This window comes from Sphaerodactylus townsendi, linkage group LG05, assembly GCF_021028975.2.
Source record: "Sphaerodactylus townsendi isolate TG3544 linkage group LG05, MPM_Stown_v2.3, whole genome shotgun sequence".
Taxonomy (NCBI): Eukaryota; Metazoa; Chordata; class Lepidosauria; order Squamata; family Sphaerodactylidae; genus Sphaerodactylus; species Sphaerodactylus townsendi.
In genome coordinates, this window is record NC_059429.1 from 58877151 (window position 1) to 58900981 (window position 23831).

Consider the following 23831-nt stretch of genomic DNA (forward strand, 5'->3'; position numbering starts at 1 on the left):
AAAACATGTTTTTTTCAAACTTTTGGTCTAGAGGCAATTTTGGTCCTCCTGACACTTTCACAAGATAAGAAGAATTCAGAAGGAAATGGTATATAACAGGATTAGTCAATACGGGTGTGCAAAAAATAACAAGATTTGGGTAGTTTGCTGTTTTAATATGGGATTTCAATGGCTACAAAGAATCCTGTATTTGACCATCACTGACTTCAATACAAAGATGCTGTGACTGTAGATTCTGGTATAAATCATGTGTGCAACTAGTTAAGACAGTGGTGGTGGGGGTGGAGCTAACAGTAAATGGATGTACCATAGTGAGTTTAGTTTAATTTTTTAAGTTTATAGGCCACCCCTCCCCAAATGCGCTCAGGGTGGCATACAGAGTCAATTAGAAACAATAAAATTCCATAATTATTCCAGTGCCATTACTTCACCAAGGGTTGACAATTAAAATTAACTATATCCCTTAAAATTACATTCAAATCGATAGAATGAGGGAAAAGAGGAAAGGGAGAAGGGGAAGGGGAGAAAAAGAAAGGAAAGGAAAGGGGAAGGGATAGGGTAGGTCGGCAGATGACTACTGTTGCTGTCCTCAACCATAAGCCTGGTGGAACAGCTCTGTCTTACAAGCCCTGCGAAACTGCACCCACAGAGCACAGTGTTAACTGCACACTATTTAGGGTCAGTATTTGGCCAAGCCCTTCTGCCCCTCCATTAGTCCAGCCTTAGGACCTCCATCTTTGATGGATGGACTGAACTTCAGCCAGTTCTACTGCAACCATTTTGCCACAGCCTCCAAATAACTGCCCCAAATATCTGGGGTGGTATCTGGCCAGCTGCCCATAAACAGATATAGCTGGGTGTCATTAGTGTACTTGTGACAACCACAAAGATGGGAACCCCCATAAGTGTGCTTACAAATGAACACACAATATAGCAGTAGGAGTCTCTTTGTTTTGTGCAGTAAACCTACCTTTTCAGTGACTCATGTTTAATTTTGCTGGAATTGATGTGTCAGTGTTAGCACTTTTGGCCTTCTCCCCATTCATCTGCCTTTTTAAAGTTTTAAGAATGCTGTTTGTAAGGTTTTTTTCACCATCCTGTTTTTGTAAACTTGCTTTAAAAGTGATAAGGATATCACTGCATTGTTATGAAATGCAAGAGGATGGAAGCCTCCAGCTCTGAGTTGGGAAATACCTGATGAAGGTAGAGCCTGAAGAGAGAAGGGTTTGGGGAGGGGAGGGACTTTAATAGGATACAGTGGCAGAATCCACCATACAAAGCAGTCATTTTTTCCAGGTGAAGTGATCTTTGTTGCCTGGAATTCAGTTGTATTAGCAGAAGATCTCCAGCTACTACCTGGAGGTTAGTAACTCTACTAATGTGGCTTGCTATGCACACTTTGAAAAGGGGCTGTCCAGTATGTGCCATGTGCTAATGGAGGGAGAAAGAGAAACTGGGGACCCTGGTTTGCAGATGTTGGACAGCTGTTTCAGATAACTGGGACTCTGGTCACAGAATCTGAAATATAGGTGACTTTCACATGGGCTTTCTGCTGTCTTTGGGTTCCCAAATACAACAGAGTATTTCTGAACTTCCACACCATAGTGTTGCCATTCTGTTTTCTTTCCATGGCTTCCCTGTGCTTTCTCTAACCATTTATAATTCAGTGTTTCCTATCAGTGCTCAGCCAAAATACACTTCTGTGTAGAAGATATACTGCATTTCAAAAGGTGCCACCATCACCATTTCCCCAGCTGTGTTCCCCTACAGCCACCATTTCCTTGCATACACCAGACTGCAATAACTAGACTGCAATAGGATTATGATGTTGTAACATTATCTGTTATAACCTCTGTTAGGTTCTCTGCATTCCAAAACCCTTTTGTTGTTGAAATATACCTTTCAAGTTGCATCTTTGTAATAAAAGGGCTAGAGAATGAAGGGGAATTCAGAGAACCTCACAGATAGAATGATATAATGTTATAACACATAGCAGCAATCCAGCTATTGCAGGGTTTTTTGTTTTTTGTTTTGAGAAAGGCTCTTGGTAGGGTGTGCATATGGGAAAGGCGATTGTGGATGAATGAAGCAGGGAAAGTGCAGGGAAACTCACCACTTGGAAGCCCTATTGCTAAACTGGGGCTGAACTGGCAGTCCCAGTGGCAGCAGGGAAACTAATGAGAATCATCGCCATATGGAAAATCCAACATGGCAAGCATAGCCTCACTCTGATCATAGCTTTCTGCTTCATCATACTAACACTTTCAAAAATCCTATAAAATCAATAGCAGCATCACTTTGAGATCTTGGAACCAACCATTTGAATAACTTTGGGACGCTTTTTCCCATTCATTCAGCTAACAATGGAATAAGTATTACAATTCATGTAATATTCTGAATTGATCCAATTAAATCCTATTTTCTTTAATTTTCTCAAGCAAAACACATTCTAAAGCTATTTACTTTCTTTGGGAATATTATCCCAAAAGATCCTTTTGATAACGCTCAAGATGCTTCCTCCAATCTGTTGAGGCCTCTATAGTAAATGGAAAAGCTGCCTCTATCATGTTACTATTGACACAGGGGCTTCCCTATTAATAATTTGCTTACTTGTTCAGCAATGAATGCAAGAACAAGGCGATGAAGCCAAGTAAAATGATAATACGCCGAACAACCCATATTAGCTCTGCCACCCAAGATAAGTCTCTCTCCACTGCTTTGCTGCTTCTTTGTATCCATTAACAGTGGTATTTCTAGTATGGAGGCAAATCCAGTTCCCAAATTCTTTCACGATATCATTGCTAAGTGACATTTGACAAAACGTTTCCTGCATTTTGCTACTTCCATTTGGCACTAGTCAAGTGCTGTCATTATTCTTTATGATTTGTAGCAGCCATGGCATATTGTCTACAGTACAGTACTAGGCCCCAGAGTCTGCAGAACGTACTGCCAGAAGGAGAATTAGGTTGTGGCAGTGGTGCTTTACAGTAAAAATGAAATGTTGCCTCCCTTTTCAGTCCCTTCTTACATAGCAATTGTGTCAAAGTGTTTCAAAATACAGATATTCTTGAGACAGGAATATCTGTACTCTATATGAACTCTATATGAAGTTTCTATATGAAATTTCAAAAGTGGATATTTTAAAAATCCAAAACATATATACTACAAAAGACAAAATAATTCCTTTCAATAACTTCAACACCTTTCATTAAAATGGGGCTGACTAAAGACAGACAGAGGATTCTGTCCACTCAGAGAACTGGGGGAATTTGGACTATGAAGAAATTTTCTCAACATTTATTACTCCTGTGATTCCTTGAAGACTTCCTACCTGGCATTTTATTTGTGTTTGCTAATGAATTATATTGAAATGCTGTTTTTATGGTGCCTTCTTAATCTATTCATATTGTGATATGAACATTACTATATAGAGATCATCTTAGCTTTAGCAGCAAGGCAGGCAGAAGCATAACTCACATATACAACCACTTGCACAGACCCAGATTTTACTTTCCCTTTAATTCAAATGTTTATCATATTTTAGGCTGTCCTTCCTCCAAGAACCTAAGTTTTCTCTATGCACCTTTTTATCCCAATAACCTTTTCAAGTAGGTTAGATGGAAAGAGAGTGACTGACCAAGGTCACCTATGGCAACCCTTGCCTATCTATCGCGTATATGGTGATGTTTTGTGTAACATGTTTTTTATTTTGTTTTATAGAACAGCCTTGAAGGTTTCATGAGGCCAGTAATTATCTAGATTCTGGCTAGCTGTTGCTGTTATTGTATTAAAAAAGAAAAAAATATTTACTGTGTTCCTATGTACCTGTATTGTACAAAATTCCTTTGAAATAATTATTCAACACTGCTATGATGTTATAAAATTCCTTGTGATTTTTTAGTCTTCAGCCTGGTGGGTACAAATTTTCTCTTATCATTATTGTGGGTGTACCTTCCCCTTAATCTTTAGTATGGAGGTATCTATCGCGTAGGGCATCAGTGGATGGGGGTGGTGGTACCAGGGGTACCCTGAGCCCAATGCTCAGTTCAGGGATTTCTTGCAGTTCAGGGATTTCTTGCAATAGAAGAAGGGGGCAGAATTGCACTGGAACCCAAAAGTGATGGCTGATGCTTTAGGAGCTCAAATATCTCTATAGTTTTGGTTGCAGAGAATTTGGGGATTCCTCGAGCATCACCGATAAATAGTGTCACTTCTGAGTTCAGATGCAATCCCTCCACTTTCTCCTTGCACAAGCGAGTGCCAAGCTGCTAGCCAGTCTTAGGCTTGTGGCATGCTGGAGCCTGGGCTGGTGTGGCTAGGACATACCAAAGCCTTGGGCCAGCCCTGGAAGCATTATTGCCTAGCCCAAGTTACTGCTGAATCTGCAATCATCATTTTAGATGAGGACGCTAGCCATTTTCCAGTGAGACAATGAACATCAGCATGTACAAAATGTTTCTTATGGTCAGCTAGAAATGTGTTTATATTCTTAAAGCATTATCAGCAATATTTCATTCAGCAGCCCAGCTTGAATTGCTACCATTAAACATATGAGCTAGATTTTACATATTGCTGTCTTTACTGCCCATACTCACCAATTTTAAAAGGTTTTATAAAAACTTGTTTTGAGTATCTTGGAGCACTTTCATGGTCCACTTGCTGGAGACATGTTATGAAAGCAGTACCAAGTAATCTCAGAACAAAAACCAACGCAATTCTTTACTGCGGCACAATTAGTTCATGAGTTCATATGGTAGACATATGTCTTGCATCTTTAGCACCATAAATTTTTGAAAGGGGATATATGTTATAATAATACATTGTGATAAAATGCTTGGCTACTTCTGGCTTTATTCAATTCTGTTAAACAACATTCTGTAATACTGTAGTAGTAAATACAACGGAATAAGCCACAACCAGCAGCTCAAAAATTTAAAAATATTCCTAAAAACCAAATTCTTCAGTGATATTTTAGTCCATTAAACAACTTCAGTGTCCTTGACTAATGAATCTGTAGTTTATAGATGTGTTTTTCTCATTAACTCAAAATTTACTCAGTAAATCAGACAGATAGAAGAAGATTAAAACAATTTTAACCCATTTTTTCATTGTTACAATATTTAGATTTAATGTCCATGCTGCTGTCATTTCCTCAGCAGGAGAATATGATGGAAAATTTTAGAAGTTTTTTTAAATTTGCCTGTAGACATTGACTAGAAGACAAAGGATATCTGCATTTTACTGTTCCTGCAGGAGAGAGGTAATTTGGAACATGACACTTGTGATTCAGTGACATTCATGTTTATTCAGTTTCTTTTTGTTGGCTTTGATTGCAACCTAGAAAGTCACACAACTCAAGACTGAGCAATGAATTCACCCACCTAAGCTACTGACTTTGCATGGTGAATAATGAGTTCAAAAGCTCCAAATCACCCCACAATTTTTGACCAGAGACAGAGCTTTTACAAATGTGCTTGTATGAATTTCTGCTCCTCACAAAGGGAAAATTATATGAAGCAAGATATGTATTTAGGATTCTGGATCCATGTTGAACTAGTGCAGTGCTTGAAACTGGGGCTTTCTAAACTATTAGTCCAAGTATTGCAGTTTTCCATTGCCTTTCCCAACTGCTTTAAGGTTGTCAATTGCCTAATATTTCTTTACTTGTTTTATATAGGAAACAATTCTTAAGTATTTTACAGAGCAATCCAGATGTAGGAGGGGGGGACCACCTCCAAAGGGGCTCTGGGCAGCGCAGACAGGAAGGAAATTCAAAACCCTCCTTGCCACCCAAAGAGTCCTATTCGGGAAAGATACTTATGTCATTGTTTATGTAGAGTAAGTCTGATGGCTCCCCAGTATGAAAACCCAGTGGAAGCTGGCTGCATTCAACTGCACTCCCAGGAATGCCCCAGGAATGCCTCCAGCTGTGCTAGCATCCAGGAGGATGCCACCACAGCTTTGAGGGCCTGACTCCCAGTTTGCCCTCCCTGACAGTACAAGTGCCACTCGCACCAGCAGGGTGGGCAAACACACCAGTGTGGCCCCCACTGGCTCCTAAAGCTGTTTGGGCTGTTGTACATATCCTGGTGTCTTGCAACTTTAGGTAACAGGTTGCTACGTACAGTCACACAAGACTAACAATATGATGTAACTTTTAAAAACAATTTTCAATAAACATTTGCCTACAGTGCACTCTGGGGAAAAATGGAAGAAATGGATAGTGCTCATATTTTAAATAGTTGAATATTAAATTAATGATAACATAGGAAGAAATATCTTGAAATATGCTCAAAAATTTGTCCAGTTCTTCCTCACTTTTACACTTTCAGTCTGATACTGCTAATTAGTACATTCCTTGAAAAAAGGTTGGTACATCTGTTGATCTCTCACAATTTAGACTGCTGACAATGTGTTATTTAATGCTTGAGTTTGGAGTCTGTCCAATGAGCTTGACCCAAAGCAGTGTGCCAGAGAAAATACAGAACTTATAACAGAACAACAATGTTTCTTAATTATTGTAGATATCTTTTCAATGGGCCTGAAGTGTTAGGAAATGGATCTGTCCAAGTCCTCAGAGTCTAGAGGAGATGACTGCCCCTCATAGTTGAAGGACGGGGACGCATGAGCATTTCCAGAAGAAACATGTCTACATTCTGGCAGACTGAGAGAGAAGCAAAGGGACTGGCAGAAGCATCCTGAGCAGTTCAGGATCTGTATCTCTAGTGAACTGATGTGGGGTAGCAGATCTGCTGCCCTAAGGAGAGCCTCTTTACCTCGACCTGTGTAGTGGTTCTGTATTTAAAGTAAATTGCAAAATCACCACAAATATCTAGTACTGTCTTCTTCAAACGGAACCAACCCAAGTAAGCTTAAGAACTTCCTCTGGGAGAAATGAGGATCATGTAACAGTATTTTTAGCACAAAATCTACCAATACAGTCTCTTTGGCTGTGATCCACATATGCACATGTACACCAGAGTTATTATGTGAGTTTTCCTTTAAACTAATTGTGAAATGTAGTTACATTACTCCAAATTATCTCCAGAAGGATAAAGTAAATGTTAAAACATATTTCTGCTTAATTAAGGTGGAGAAAAGGTTTGAATTCTGACTCCTTTTGAGGCTATTCCTTCCTGGTATCAACATCACAATTGCTTCCAACACAGATTAGGGAAAGAGAAATATTTCCAAAAGTATGGACAATGACAGTAAAATTAGCATAGTGATTGTTTATGAAAAGCAGCTAATTAATGGGGCTGCCAACACTAGCGGTTGTTTCACGTGTTATGTTTTTATATACAGAGGTGAATCTCTGTATTGGGGAAAATAAACGGCACAAATGTATTTTCTGCTGTAGGTAAATGGACCAGGCACCTCTCCATTTTAAATAAGTTATACTCCCCAAAAGTCATGTGCAATTTGTCCCCCAAAATACATAGGTCCAAGCAAAATGTTAATCTTCAGTCCAAAGTTCTTGTGTTCTAGCAAGATATCAGATCAGGCTAAGGGACACAGGTGGCTTTTATCTGGTTGTTCTTAATATTAATTAATATTACTATCACCATGTTGACTTTGTTGCTGCAGTCTTCATTGTTACTGTTTACACATTTTACAGTTGGTTTTAATATAACTGTATATATCTTAAAATATGAAGTCTCAAGGCAGTCCCTTTGAAAAGGAAAAGCATTTAAAATAAAATGAAATCTCATATCAAGTAATAATACTAGACCAAGGAATTCACTGGAGAAGACAGCACTTCTAGCCCCTCGCATATTTTCTTTGACTTTTGGAAGCACCAGAAGTAAAGTTTTTATGCAATTCCAATTTTGACTCATGCAGTGGCTTCTACTCCCATGTTTCTGACTGGCAGGACTGACTGGCATGTTTCTGACATTAGCAGGAGCTGGGAAAGGTGGACACAGGGCTCAGGGCCCTCAACAAGGGTTAATGGAAGAACCAAGGAATAATGCTTTCTTCATGCTTGAGGGAATCTTCAGCAGTACCTTTCATGCTTCAAATGTGCTCAGGTACAACAGATACATATAATTTGAGTTTCCTTTCTCACAACTGAAAGTTTGATCAATGAACTGTTCATCCTTTCTCTCATGACATACACAATCTACAGGCACTCTCTTTCCTAGTTTGCAGCAGGCGTAACAGGATCTGTGAGGTTCGTATAACAAGGTATGAGGATAATGGTGACTGTTCAAGGACCTTTGGGTCAGAGTTAACTGACCTTTCTTAGGCATGAAATTGTGAAGGAAAAATAGAAGATTTGGAGCCACCACTGAAGTCCTGTAACTTCAGCTTGTTTTTACAAAGCTGTCACTAAAATCACTTCTCTCAGTAAAGCACAAAGATAAAACATATTTCATGATCTTGTATTTTCACTTCTAAATTCTTGGCTGTTTCTGGTTTAAATTTGAGATTGTCTGAATTTGGGCTATGGAAAGTGGAGTACAAAACTCACAATTCAGCTGAAGGGGCTTAAAATACACAGAGTGGGAAGTGACATTTGGAACCCTCCTGCTTACATTGACCAAAAGGATTTTAGAACCAGAGGAAAACTCTTTCTAACACAGGGAGAAAGCAGGGAATGATAGGAAAGAGCAGATCACAAACAAAGCAAATTCTGCATTTTGACCCATGCAGTGGCTTCTACACCCCAAAAGCAACGGTTTAGTATCTACGAGGCTCTTGAAATCAATCTTGTGCTTCTGTCTCAAACATACCTGATTGTTCCATCAAGGGGTAAGATCTTCCTCCACATGTTTAGGGGAGCCATATATCCTCAAAATTATGCAATTAAAAAAAACCCTTTTAAAGAAAACTCTTGTCTGTCAGATCCATTCTGACTGAGAGAGTTGCATATCCTGCACTGTGCTCCTAAAGAAGACAGCTGTAGGATGTACGTATTATATCCTGGTTAACCTAATGAATGAATCTGTCAGTCACTTTGTCTTGAAAGAGCACTAGCGTCTCCTCCCCCACATACTGGAACCTCAGAAGGGTTCCTTGACTACACTCAGGGAGTCCCACTGACATCATTTCTACTTGCTCAGCTGCCATAGATGGCAGCTGGATTGGATGGAATGACAGAATGCATGATGGGGGTAGCACGTGTGGAATGTCTAACATGAGAGTCCACAGGTGTAGCTAACTGGGAACAGTTTACATTGGTTGCTATGGAACCCTGATTGGCTTACACATCTTCAGAGCCCACAGGAGGCCTGCTGAGGAAAAATGGAAGCTATTTTTTAATAGACACCATGAAATCAATCCCTAAAGAACGTCTGGAGTTAAAGGCTAAAAAGGTTTGGCTGACTAATGTTACATGATATATGTAAGTAAGTCAAGCTACGAGGCATAAAATTAGTGTCACTTTTCAGCCAGAGCTGATCACAAGAAACTACGCCTTGGTCACTCTTTTAAGGTTGTTTATATATCTATTAGCAGAATAGCAACAAATCAGTGAGTACACTATGGCTATCAACCCCTTCCCCCCCAAAAAAAACAACTGAATTTTTAAAAGAAGAGGGGATAGTGTAATAAAGCAGAGAGATCCCAAAAGGAAGAAACTTTCCCCCTGATTTTCTCCAACTGCTAAAAGAAAACCTGATGTTCTTCTTTTAAAACGTGTCTGCCTCTAGGCCTTTGGCATAGGCTTACGGTAGGAAGGGCCAGCAATCTATTTAATGACTGCATTGACGTCAATAGCATAACTGAAATACTTACTAAGATGCATGATTCCAACTTTCAGGGGTGTGTGTGTCTGTTTCTAAGCAATAGGAAAATGAGAAGTGGATTCTCTGTGGGAACGAACTACACGAAATGAAATGAATGTTGTAAGCAAGATCAGTGGAGCACAAGTTGATTAATATATTTTTCTCAGAAATATAAGATTCCTGACATAACACAACTGCTTGATATTTGGTGATTTCAGAATTATTGGATTTTTCAACAGACTTTGTATTTTAAAGATCACCCTTGCTAAATTCTAACAAAAATGGAGACAGCAGACTTTTTCATGTACTTGCTAATCTTTCATGTATTTAAGCATAAAACAACAAGAGTAGCCATGGAAAAGGAACATACCTTAAGTCTATGCTTTGCATCTGACCTCTATTAAGAAATTTAATTTTTTTACAGACAGAGAATTATTTATTTTATTTTTATTATATTATATTTTTACCCCACCCAATTCCTAACTGAAGTCGGGCTCAGGGTGGGTTACAAATGTAAATTAAAATAATACAACAATAAAATCACAAGTAAACTATTGCATTAAATACAAATCTAGCACTTGTATATTACTATTTAAAACCAGTACAGATGGCCACTAATTAATATCCTCCAAGCCTAATAATTCTCCCTCTCAACTTTCTGTTAATTTACCTAGGAGAGAAAAGGAAAATGGAAGGGGAGGCAGATGTTAATGATATGGTGCAGATGGTAATACTCTAGTACCGTGGTGGTGATCCTTTGGCACTCCAGATGTTATGGACTACAATTCCCATTAGCCCCTGCCAGCATGGGCAATTGCCCATGCTGGCAGGGGCTGATGGGAATTGTAGTTCATAACATCTGGAGTGCCAAAGGTTCACCACCACTGCATACCAGTTGTAAATATGGGTAGGAGAGGCCAGCTACTACAAATGACATATGCAACTCTTGACATGGCCTCAACCAAAGGCCCGGTGGAACATCTCTGTCTTACAGATCCTATGAAACTGATTAAAGTCCCGCAGGGACCTGATGTCAGCTGACAGAGAGTTCCACCAGGCTGTCTCTCAAATCGCAACACCAGCAAGGTGGGTCAAAAGATCATGATCAACCACATCAAAGCTGCAGTCAGGCCTAATAGCACCAGCAGCATTGACCCACATCGGTCCATGTGTAGTCAGAACTTGTCCATGATGGCAACTCACACGGTCTCCATGCCATGACCAAAACAGAAGCTGGACTGGAAAGGAGTCCTCTTGCATGCCACCCCTCCCTCCCACCCTTTCCCTTGCATGGTACCCCTCCCCCTCTCTCCCCTCACTCCACTAGGGTGGGTGGGTCATGTCCAGATGCCGGGGCCCCTCCCTCCCCAACTTTGCATGCCACCCCTGACTCTCTCCCCTCCTTCATTCCCCTTCCCTTGCATGGCCTACCCCTCCCAGCCCTTTGTCTGCGACTGGTGAAGGACCAAGTGTCCTGGTGGGGCAAGTTCTTTTATGGTGGCAGTTTCACCCTCCCTAACCCAGATCTTAGTCATACAGGCTAGGTCCACATTGCATTCGACCAAGTAGTCCTATGGATCTGACATTAAACAATGCAAGTGACAGAGAAGAGCATACTCTCCTAGACCTACTACACTCATTTCTCATGATGGGTCGAAGGTCAGAAGGATGGCAAGCCTGTCTGTATCTTTTCCTGTCGATCCCTAAAGCCACTTCATACCATTTCCTCAATACTGCTTTATATTTACTCATATTGAATTAAAATGTCCACAAATTAGGTTTTTCAGTACGGTCCTGTAGCAAGAGAGTACTGCTTAAGAATAGGAGATTATGTTCAATTCTCCACATATTTATTATGTGACCTTGGGAAAATATAACATACTTTGTACCTGAGGCTCTGTAAGCAGTAATTGAACTTTATAGCTAAAAGTGCTGGTATAGCTATTAAATTTTTTATCCTGCTCTTCCTCGAAGGAGCTGTTTTCTTCTGCTCCATCTACTTTATTCTCACAACAGCCCTGTGAGAATAATAACAGAAAATGCTGGGTGATGATTTGAATCCAAATCTCCCCAGTTCTAGTCTAATTACTATACCACACTGCAGAAATTCTTCAAGTCAATGAGCTGTTATGTTCACTGTCATGAGTGTGCACAGCTTGAGTTGTGTTAGAACATCCTCAATGTTTTTCAGGAGATTTCAGGACATGGCAGCTGATTCATGCACCTTCAGAATTGACATAGATCAAAGCAGAGCAACTCCAAAGTGACCTACATTCAATAACTGATTACCTAACTACATTTACTTTTCTTTTTGATTAGTTATGCACAAACACCCACATTAAAAATAAACATGAATTCATTTGATTGTTTGCATGAGGATATCCTAGGAGCCCAGACAAATGTGTAAGTTTACAGTGGAATTTTTACAATGCTTTAATCCTATGAGTCCTGGAAAGTGCTATGTGATTTTCTGATCACAGCCTAATGCTGCAAAGCATAACAGCCAGCTATTGTATTGCTGGACATGTAATTCATTATAAATGCTGCTTTTATATTTTGCCCTCAAGCTCTTAAGGGCTGTTCTGTTTGAAAATCTTTTGCAACAACACATTGTTTAAATAAAATGATTTCATACTTTTAAAATTATGCTACCTCCCATTAGGCTGAAGCAACAGCTTTAATCCTCTAAATTAATCAGTCATGGAACAATCTTGGAGATACTCTAAAAGCTCAAAAAAAATATCTATACCAGTTCCGTTTATTTAGAAATAACAATGTAAAAAAATCTGATTCAGATACATTGGACCCTAATATTCCAAAATTCCTATACCAGTATGGATTTTTTCAGCATTTCCCCCCTAGAACCTGAAAATATTTGGCTCTGTTATACCCTATGAAGAATCTTTCTGGAGATGGGGAGGGGGGCTGTTTTTCAAGGTGGAGGCATCAGATTTTCAGCATAGTTTATGGTGATTCTTTGGACAAGAAATTCCTTGTTTGGTAAAGATAAGGCTTGGGGGTGCAATTTTATGGGGCCCTAAAAGTGGGTATCCCAACCACCCTCCATTGTTTCCAAAGGAGTTAAAATTGGATCCCCTGACCCAATGCTCACAAATGTGGAAAGACACCTGCAATTATACTGAAAATTTGGTGTCTCTACCTGAAAAAGCAGCCTCCTGGGAGCTTGGGAAGATTTCCCCTAGACTATAATGGAGCGGAAGGGAGGATGTAAGGGTCTGGTACTCCAGTCAGTAATAAGACTCAATGTAGGTTCAAGAGCTTTATTCAGGACTATGTCAGCCCAATGGCCAGATAGTCGAAACTGGGGTTTGGCTTTCTGGCCTCAGTATATACCTGTATGTTACAGTTTGACTCATCCCAAAATCCCCCCTCCCTCACATTCCCACAATATCAGCATGAGAAAGGACAGCCCAGCCCAGCCAAAAGTTGCTGCTGATACAGAGCTGCTCCTAGGCTCCATGTGGGGTTTGGAGTTAGCCACTTCTGCCACTGGATTATAAGACTTAAGTGAGGAGAGGGAGAGATGGAAAGGGTAAAAATTGAATCTAAGTTTAAGGGACCAGATTTTTTCAAGAAGCTTGAATATTCCCATTATGGGAATTCAGGAATATTTGGGTTTCCCTGAAAAATTCAGGTCCATCAGAACTTAAATCTGAATTTTACTGATTTTTTGGCACACCCCAAGAATTAGCCATAAAATGTGAAATCATAAACATACAGGGTTTATAGTATATATTGTTGAGATTTTTATTAACTCAATTGTCACTGATAAATTGATTGCAATAATTTTGCCAGACAAATTTGATGGATTATCAGGAAGTAACAAAAGTGGTCCTTTTAATCAAAAGTAAGTCCAGAGTTGTTCAGTGGGGCTTACTCCGTTAAATGTATTTTACAGGATTAAAGTTCCAATCTGTACAAAGTCTCACTTTGTAAAGCCACCAAAATATTCACCTAGCCTTTTTTTGCTCTTAATAGGTTGATTACAACTCTTTCAATTTCCCTGAATATAAACACATTCATGAAAATTATAGGATTCATAAATTTGGTCAGTTCTAACTGGTTCAGTCATTTTACTTTTACCTTTTACCTTTTTAATTTTTATTATTATTAATTATTGTTAATACTATTATTTTTTATATGTTTGGGTCTTGTATTTTGTATTGATTTGTTGTTTTAAAATAATAACAATAAGTTGTGTGTGTGGAGGGAAGGGTCATTACTGGCCATGGGAGTAGAACACACATACGGGATGGACTGACAGCTGAGAACCAGTTGAATTTTACATTGGTCACAGACAGAGAGAACTGAAGCTAAATTCACATTAAAAATTCTTGTTTTTAGCCTGTGTGTGTGTGTGTGTGTGTGTGTGTGTGTGTGAGAGAGAGAGAGAGAGAGAGAGAGAGAGAGAGAGAGAGAGAGAGAGAGAGAGTGTCCATGATGTAGCTTTAGGGGAATTTGGAAGAGTATTATTTAAATTATTCATTTGTAGCTAGTCTTTCCTCCATAGTGCCACTCCCAACAAGCCTATCACGTAGACTTGGATGAAAGATAGTGACTGGCCCAAGGTGACTCAGTGAACTGATCTGAGATTTGAACTAAGGTCTTCCCAGTCCTCATCTGGCACTATAATCACTTAGTGATTGTGCTTTCTCTTGCAAGCGCAGGTAACAGATGTTAAAATGTCATGAGTTTCCAGTGGTTTCTAATGAAAAGGTAACTGAAACCTAGTAGTATTACTAATGGTGAACAATATATCCTACAGATAAGGGAAATTCTGAGAACAGAAGTGAAGAAAATCATGCTGCTGTTCAAAGTGGAAATTGAGACATAGAGGAAATGACAAAGCTGAATATAAGAGAAAGACACGCATAATATGTTTATATGCCTGCATTATGAACAACAGAGGAAAAGGGGGGGAAAGTGAGATTGAGTAAAATCTGACAAGCAAAGATGACTTCCATATAAGAAGCAGATGAGGACTGGAGGATATGACTTTGTAAAAATGATTAGCAACCAATGGCCAAAATTATAAAAGGCAAATATACTAGTGTAGCTTGATCCAGGAGTGGACTAGGAAAGGAAAATGACAGTGAATGAGTGAGTCAGGCAGTGTGGTCCCTGCTGTAGTACAAACCAGCACTGCAGGGCCACCGAGCTCATTGGAGCCAACAATGACCATTAGCCCATCCACTGTCTCATCGCCCAAATTATAAGCAGCACAGCAGAATACAGTTGGCAAGTTGACACAAACTGCCATGGCTGATGTGAGATCAGCACTCTGAAGCTTGGGCAAATATACTGGGGCTTGGCTCTTCTTATTCCTTGCCACCAGTGACTCTATGTGTGAATACAATTTTGGAATAATGCTTCAAACAATACTCATTCCCAATGAAAACTCTTAGTTATTATACCATACCATAATGAATAATTAAGGTTACACTTTTTGTATAAAATACACTGCTGCCTGGTCTTTTCATAAGAGCCTTTCTTCATACTTATAGTCATAGTGAGGAAGAATAACATGTTCTGGGAATGCATCCTGCCCTCCCCTCCAATTCTGCCAGATTTTTTCCCTTTTATTTTAATATAATTACAGATTGCAGGAACACACCAAGCTGTTTCCACAGTTTAAAAAGACCCTAAAGGGACCATAAAGCCAAGTATTAACAAATTGAGTCTGCTAAAACATGTGTTTGGCAAACTACAGTAAACTAGGATTTCAAAACAGCATGCATACAATCAATGCTGTTATTAATTCATGTTGTATCTCTACATCCTGCAGCTTCTTCACCTTAAAATACAGAAGTGTACAATTGCAACTACCCAGCTATATTCTGTGTTTTCACTGGGAATCCCCAATTTGAATTTTGCCTCAGTCATTTTCATTTTTTGGTGGTACAGAAGCCATTGCTCTCTTAGACTCAGTTCTCCCTGCAGGACATGTGAATGATGCTGACCTATTTTGTAGAGCTGTTGTAAAGATTTTGCATGAACAGTATTTTTTGCAATAAGATGCACAGTGTTTCATTCTGGGATAAAGTAATGCCTCTTGTAACATTTTAAAAAGTCATTAGATTCTGTTTAGTGCCAGGAAATGTACTATGTTAATTTCCATTGCAAACCCTGAATTGCAGGTGAAATGTCAGGAGAAAATACTAGGAACACAGCCATAAAGCCTGGAAAACCCACAACACCCTAAACTTGTTAAAACTTTATTCACTCTCCCATGGAATTTCTTGCAAAAATTGATTTCTGTATACATAGACAACAAAGACCCCAAGCTTGTCCGGCCTTTTGCTAAGTCAATTCCCCAGTTTAAAAGACTCCCACTGTTTCAAGTAACACGTCATTCTCCTCTCCCCACTTCATCATCACAGCAACCCTGTAAGGTAGGTTAAATTGAGAGTATATGACTGGCCCAAGGTCACTTAGCAAGCTTCTGTGGAAGAGTAGGGGTTTGATTCTGGGTAACCCAGATCCTAGTTAGTCTGATATTCTAACCACCACACAACAGTTTTTTAAAAGATCAATTTTGTCTTCCCATCACTTACTGAGATTAAGCCTTAACCTTTTCACTGAAAAAAAATATTTTGCAGAGTTTAAACAGGGACGTAGGTATAGATTTTTTATGGGGGGGATTCAGGGGGGCACACCCCCACCCATCCCTAGGGCATGGCCACGCCTCCCTAAGCTCCGTCCCTGGCCTAGCGCTTATGAAAGCAGCTCTCCAAGGCTGGGGACAGCAGACTCCACTGCCCTGCCCTCCCCTGCCCCCACCAGCTGGGCTCCCAGCCGGCAGCCAGCAGTTCCTTCTGCCCTCCCCTCTGGGCAAAGACATAGAGGGAAAATGGAGCCCGGTGCAAAATCTGAGTCCCCCTCCCCCCAGGCAGCCGCTGTGATGCAGGAATCCACCCCCAAACAGCATCACTTTCAATGGTGTTTAAACTAGATCCACCTTAAAGGGAGAATCTGGAATCCCTAGTTAAACAACATTGAAAGTGATGCTGTTTTGGGGTGGATTATCCCCCACCCTGAAACATCTCACTTTCAATGTGGCATAGTGGTTAAGAGCAGGTGCATTCTAATCTGGAGGAACCGGGTTTGATTCCCTGCTCTGCCACTTGAGCTGTGGAGGCTTATCTGAGGAATTCAGAATAGCCTGTGCACTCCCACACATGCCAGCTGGGTGACCTTGGGCTAGTCACAGCTTTTTGGAGCTCTCTCAGCCCCACCCACCTCGCAGGGTATTTGTTGTGAGGGAGGAAAGGCAAGGAGATTGTAAGCCCCTTTGAGTCTCCTACAGGAGAGAAAGGGGGGGATATAAATCCAAACTCTTCTTCTTCTTCTAAACTGAGGACCTCAGATTCTCCCTTTAAATCCATGTCGAAGGGGGTGGATTTAAAAGGAGAATCTGGGGAAATTTGGGAGGTGCCTGCTGTCAGGGGTGCAATTGTTAATCTAGAAGCACCAAACTTTCAGAGTATCTTTAGGAGACTCTCCTAATGATACCACCCAGGTTTGGTGAAGTTTGGTTCAGGGGGTCCAAAGTTATGGACCCTCAAAGATGTAGCCCTATCTCCTATTAGCTCCCATTGGAAACAATGGGGGATGGGGGCACCCCTTTGGGAGTCCATAGCTTTGGACCCCCTGGACCAAACTTCACAAAACCTGGGTGATACCAATAAGAGACTCTCCTGATGATTCCCCCCAGGTTTCGGTGAAGTTTGGTTCAGGGGGTCCAAAGTTATGGCCCTCAAAGGTATAGCCCCATCTCCCATTAGCTCCCATTGGAAACAATGGGGGATGGGGGCACCCCATTTGGGAGTCCATAGCTTTGGACCCCCTGAACCAAACCTCACCAAACCTGGCTAGTAACATCAGGAAAGTCTCCCAAACAATTCTTGAAGGTTTGGTGCTGCTAGCCTAAACAATGCGCCCCCTGCAGGCCAAAAACCGAAAAAGCACTAAAAAGTTTTTAAAACCCACAAATGGAGGGGCGGAGCTTTGGACATGAATGGGGTTTTTTTGAACCCGAGAACCCCCCCTTACCTACATCCTTGGTTTAAGAATGTTTTCTTTGTGATCACAACCTTCATAGTTGTATTCAAACTGTTTATTTTGTTGATAAGCATTAACTTAGAGTACTGTTTAAACTCCATTTGCCAGGCAGCTATAACACTGCCCCAATGATTTTGTGTAATGTCATTGTTCTGAGAAGTTACACAACAATTTCTATAGGATAGGATAGGTTATAAGTAGATAACTTTCTGGTCTGTGATTCTTGGGAAACACTCCAAATTGGACTTCTTCAGCACATTCACACAAGAGTGCTAAGCAGCACATTAACAACAACAAACAACTCATGAATGTGTTTTTTTCATGTACAATTCTTTATCTCATTCTAATGTATAACTGTATGAATCATTATCATTAAATTAAAATCATAGCGTTGGAAAATACCAGAAGGGCTATCAAGTCCAGCCCCCTGCTATGCAGGAATATACAATCATAGCAATCCTGACAGATGGCCATCCAGCCTCTAGTTAAAAACATCCAAAGAAGAAGTCTCCAAGGCAGTGTATTCCACTGTCGAACAGCCCTTACCATCAGGAAGTTCTTCCTAATGTTTAGGTGGAATTTCTCTTCCTGTACCTCGAATTCATTACTCCTTGTCCTAGTCTCTGGAGAAGCAGAAAACAAGCTTGCTCCCTCATTCACATGATATCCCTTCAAATATTTAAACATGGCTATCATGTCACCCCTTAACCTTCTCTTCTCCAGACTAAACAAACCCAGTTCCCTAAGTGGGGCATTGATTCCAGACCTTTTATCATTTTAGTCACTCTCCTCTGGACTTCTTCCAGCTTGTCAATATCCTTCTCGAATTGTGGTGCCCAGAACTGGACACAGTATTCCAGGTGAGGTCTGACAACTGCAGAATAGAGAGGTTCTATTGTGTCCCTCAATATTGGCACTATACGCCTATTGATGCAGTCCAGAATGGCATTAGCTTTCTTGGCTGCCACATCACACTACTGACTCATGTTCAGTTTGTGGTCTAAGACTCCCAGATCCCTTTCACATGTACTGTTGTCAAGCCAGGTGTAATCCATCCTATATCTGTACATTTCATTTTTTTCTGCCTAAGACTTACATTTTTTAATATTTATCTCCTTTGAAATTAATTTTGTGCGTTTTGACTCAGCTCTTTAAATCTATCCAGGTCATTTTGAATTCTGACCTTGGACTCTGGGGTATTAGCTACCCTTCCTAATTTGGTGTCATCTGCACATTTGATTAGTATGCTCTCTAAGTCAACTCATTGATAAAAATATTGAATAGCATTGGGCCCAGGACAGAACCCTGTGCCACCCCACTAGTCACTTCTCTCCAGGATGAAGATGAGCCATTGGTGAGCACCCTTTGAGGTCGGTCAATCAACCAATTACAAATCCATCTAATTCCATGTTATTTGCAGGATGTAATTGATAAAAAAGGGGGCTTTGAGTATCTGGGAAACTAACAGTCCAATCGTATGCGAATGTTACTCCAGTCTAAGTCCATTGTGTTTACATTGGGAAAAACTTTACATAAGATTGTGCTGTAATGTTGTGCATCATTTACTTGCAGATAATCTGAAGCAAGGCCATGAGTCAACTGAGATAATTTGGTGACCCACATGTTATTTGAAATTACTGAAAACTGGATAACTGAGGGAAAAAAGTGCAATGACATTATTTTATTTGTAATTTTAAATATTTTATGTGTTTTAATTGTTGTCTTTTTGCAGACAGAGAGCTATCTCCCCACTGAATTGGATGAAGATGATTTTAAGGGCAAGGGAGCATAAGGTGAATATTAAAGCCTTTGTGTTGCAAGAGTGTATTGGGCGCGTACAACTGAGAGTGCTATTAAAAATACTCAAAGTCTATTAATGCTGATGGGACTTGAACATTCTTAACAGACGGCACAATTTCTGCCTTTATAATTAAATTTTGGTAAACAATTACCTTTAAAATTAAAGGAAGTCTTCAGAATTGAAATCAAATTCATTTTAATTGTACTTTTTATTGTACATAAAGTTCAATAATCCAAATTTCTTAATAGTAAGGCCAAGTTATACTTTAAAAATGAGAGATCTGCAATTGCAAGGCCAGATCTTTTCTATTAATTAAAAAATAGTCTCAGAAAGGTGCCTTTTTTCAGAGCTCATAATGTGAAGTGAAATATTTAACTTTTTAAAAGCTGATCCAGCACATTCTATCTCAATATTGCCAAACCAACATATGAACCATCTGAGAAATCAACAGCTTTTCTAGTTGGCTCACTTTGTCCTAGGAGAATGCAGTAGAAAAGATCTGAGACAAAATGTGTGGACTATGTGCATTTGTTGCTCAAAAATTTCCAGCAATCCTGCTCGTGTCAAATGATTGTACAAAACTGATTGTCTTTTGTTGGGTAAAAATCATTGCTCACAATTCTTGTTAATTGTATAGGTTTACCGTTACAGTTTTCTTATATTTCAACAATGAGTCATTTCCTTTATGCGCTTCTTAGCTACCAAAAGTTCTCCTTTTCCTCTAGCCAACACAGCTTATTATCTTGCCATCTGTTTTTTCTGTGCCCTCTTTAGTCACTGCCTTTCTCATCACCTCTCCTTAACCACAAAAAACAAACTTAAAGTTGTTTAAAAGTGTGCTTCACCTGGAGAACCCGCTCATGTGCATGATAGAAATACATGAATTAACAGTTTTTCCTATTCTTTCCATCCAGTAATAAATTGCAACAGCCAACACAAGCACCACAGTTCTCATTGTTTTAAGTATGAAGATATGCTCCATACTACAGATGCATTGGCTTTGATCTTTGTGATGCAGGGACTCTGTTTTTAAACAGATTCAATTGGATTTTAACAAGTCTGCATTTTTCACTTAAAATAATGTGCTTCAACAGAACACATACCTTGAAGGTTAAGTCTGGCAACTGGGGGTTGATTTGCTGCCGGGGATCTCCTGCGGAGGAATAAATAATATGGTGTGAAGTACTTATTTCGAGGTACAGCCAGGACTGAGATCTACCTATAAGTACAATCTGAAGTATATTTGCCATTAATATGGAATAACTAAGGCACTTTACATGAACAGCAAGCAAAGGCTATGTGAATGCAACTGGACAACATCTGCAAAAATCACAGGTAGTTCCTCAAGGGTGGAACATCTTCTATACATGCAGAAAGTCCCAGGCTGAATCCCAGCATCCCCAGTGTTAAAAGGATCAGGTAATAGGTGATGTGAAATATCTCTACCTGACACTTTGGACAGCTGGGACAATAGGCAATACTGGCAGTAGACAATATTGACCTTGATGGACCAGTCAGTATAAGGCAGCTTCACGTGTGTTCATGTATGTGACTTGGGGATGAAAGAATACTGAGGATCAATTTTATTTATTTAGTACATTTCTACTCTGCCCTGTCCTATCCAGTATACATTGTTCTGCTTCTCCCATTTTATCCTTGCCACAATCCTATGAGGTAGGATAGGTTGAGAGAAATGGATTGACCCGAGGTCACCAGGGAATTTCATAGTGAACAGGGGATTTGCACCTGGGTTTTCTGGGGTTCTAACCACTATACTACACTGTGTCTAATAATTAAGACCTGTCTTAAAATGTGAATACTGCAGCTATAATTATCTTAAAAGAAGCAGCTTACTTGTTTGATGCTCCTTGCAGGTTTGTCAATAATGTAAAATTATTTCTTACGCTTCTTAAACTTGCCAAGACCTATATAAAATACAAAATTGTATAATGCACATTTTAAAAATGAAATTTTTGAACATATATAACATAGGTAGATCAATACTTTGATGCCCATTTATTTAAGTGGAAGAGTGTGAAGTACATAGCCAGCTCCCTGAAAAATCAGTAGGGTTTCAATTATCTTTGATTGGATCATGCCCATAACACAGATTGGATCATGCCCATAACACATGCTGGGTGTGTGTGTGTGTGTGTGGGGGGGGTATCATTCCCTATGCAACACATGCAACCTACACCTATTTGGTATGGTCAACTACTTGTAAAAGACACCTAGCACAAGCTACATATGAATTGATAAAAATTGGTAATTAACAAATCAGCAATGGAATTAACAGGACACCTGAAGGCAGAGCAAAACAGCACTAAAGGACCAATTTGGTGGCATTCTGCTTAACCATCCAAATGTCAGTATAAAGTAAACTATTTTGTAAACTCATTGTATCTGTATAAATGGCAACAGTAACTCAGCAGTTATGACACTCTCAGGCTGCAGTAACTTCTTGTAATTCTTACATCATTTTGGTACATTGTCTTTAGAGGTGATTTAAGAGAAGATGGAAGTTCTGTTTTTCTAAGGCATGAGACAATGGCCAAAAAGCCAGAATGATCAAAATATTCAGTCAATACTGCACTGAATGTGATACCTGAACATGTAGAAACAGCAGAAGTAGTCAATCAAGGGATGGGACATTATTCCTCAAGAAAGAAGGGGATGAGGACAAGCCCAGGAATCTTCAAAGTTATAGTGCTGATGAAAAAAGGCTGGCAAGACTTGCCCAGTTCAAAGAGAGGGCACTTTGGCCCTTTCCGCACAGCCAAGGGAGAGAGCCTGCATTGGCATTAATCATGCCAAAGCAGGCTTTGGGGGCGTTCGCCAAATGGCCCAATGGGCTGCGCTGCTGTTGGAACAGGCTTTGCACAGCCGCGCAGCCCCCTTGCCTCCTGCTGGCAGCGGTAGCTCTGCTGTCACTCTGAGGAGGCCAGGGGACACGCCCCCATGACCAGAGCGACGGCTGCAGCTACGGAGGCCAGCGGGTGTGTCCCCTGGGTCCTTCAGAGCAATGGCAGCCAGCAGCAGGTAAGGAGGTGTTTGGGGGCAGGGAGGGGAATATGCCGGCTTCCACCCACTGCTGTTCGCAAGGCAGCGGATGGAAACCGGCATTTGCAAGGAAACTTGCTCCCCGAGCAAGTTTTGAAAACACCGTTTGGGCGGGAACAGAGCGCTGCTGCATCAATTTGACAGTGGCGCCTGTGTGAAGGGTTCCCGCCAAAACTGTGTTTTACCAGGTTGAAGTCGTTGCTTTCTGCCCGTGCGGAAAGGGCCAGTGATTCAGAAGGGACCAAAATGATCTACAACCACAGAAAGCTGAGGACTCCCATTTTGCAAGTTTACTTTCAGAACTCAAACATCAGACCTTGGGGTATGGGAGATTTAGAATATTTAGAACGTACCTGTGCAAATGGTGTAACGATCAGGTCGTCTCCATGTCTAGTAAGAAATTAAAATAAAAACAGACAGGTTTGACATAGGTTATTCAGAACTACCCAGACTCATCATGTCTGAACAATATTCATATTATTCTAAAAGTTTAGATAATGTAGCAAATGCATCTTCTGCACCCAAAAATGTGAGTGGAAAGTTTAAGCCAGTATGTGACATACAATCCTTTTCATTCCTAGGCACACCTTCCTAATAGCAGTCTGCGAAGCTACAAGGGGACCAGGGGGTGCACGTTGCACCAGGCAAGTGCCTGAGGGGGGCGCAAAAATTCAGGTTTGTGTTTTTTGTATTTTTAGTGTTTTTTCAGTCTCATCAGCCCCTCAGTGACATCACGAATTTTTGCCCCAGGGAGACAGCATACCTTTCGTGACATCTTATCAGGTCTGCAAATTGCTGCTTCTGTTCCCCTCAGCAGGGAGTCCCCAACCACAACTACACGTCTCCTCTGATGTTTTGCCATTCTATGGGCTGAACCATCTATTGCTTGCACATTCTCTGAGGTATGGCTCAGTTGCTCCTGTGCAGCTTCCTTATCCTCGTCTTCACTGAGAAGGGAGAGAACTTCAAAATGATTTTGTAGGTTTAAGCTCAAAGAATGCTCCCTAGACACTTTACTTCTTTGTGTCACACTTTTCCAATTGTCCAAATCCAGCACTTGACAGCAGCCATTTGGCTCAGAGATATTGTCGATGTATTCCTCACCCAGTATTGTCAGCTCCACTGTGTTGATGAAATCTTCCTTATTCCTAATGTCTTGA

General features: G+C 40.4%; 1 protein-coding gene across 3 annotated transcripts in view; it reads right to left on the reverse strand.

The window, feature by feature from the left end:
- PDE4B (phosphodiesterase 4B) overlaps positions 1-23831 on the reverse strand; it is a 326679-nt gene that overhangs the window by 38559 nt on the left and 264289 nt on the right. For 2 of the 3 annotated variants that reach the window (XM_048496092.1, XM_048496093.1), the window contains 3 exons: positions 23025-23061; positions 21466-21536; positions 20715-20764 (listed from right to left, as the gene is read on the reverse strand). In XM_048496092.1, the coding sequence (XP_048352049.1) occupies positions 20715-20764; positions 21466-21536; positions 23025-23061 (158 nt within the window). Of the gene's footprint in view, positions 1-8735; positions 8946-20714; positions 20765-21465; positions 21537-23024; positions 23062-23831 lie in introns of those variants that run through there. The other variant, XM_048496095.1, reaches the window with a different exon arrangement.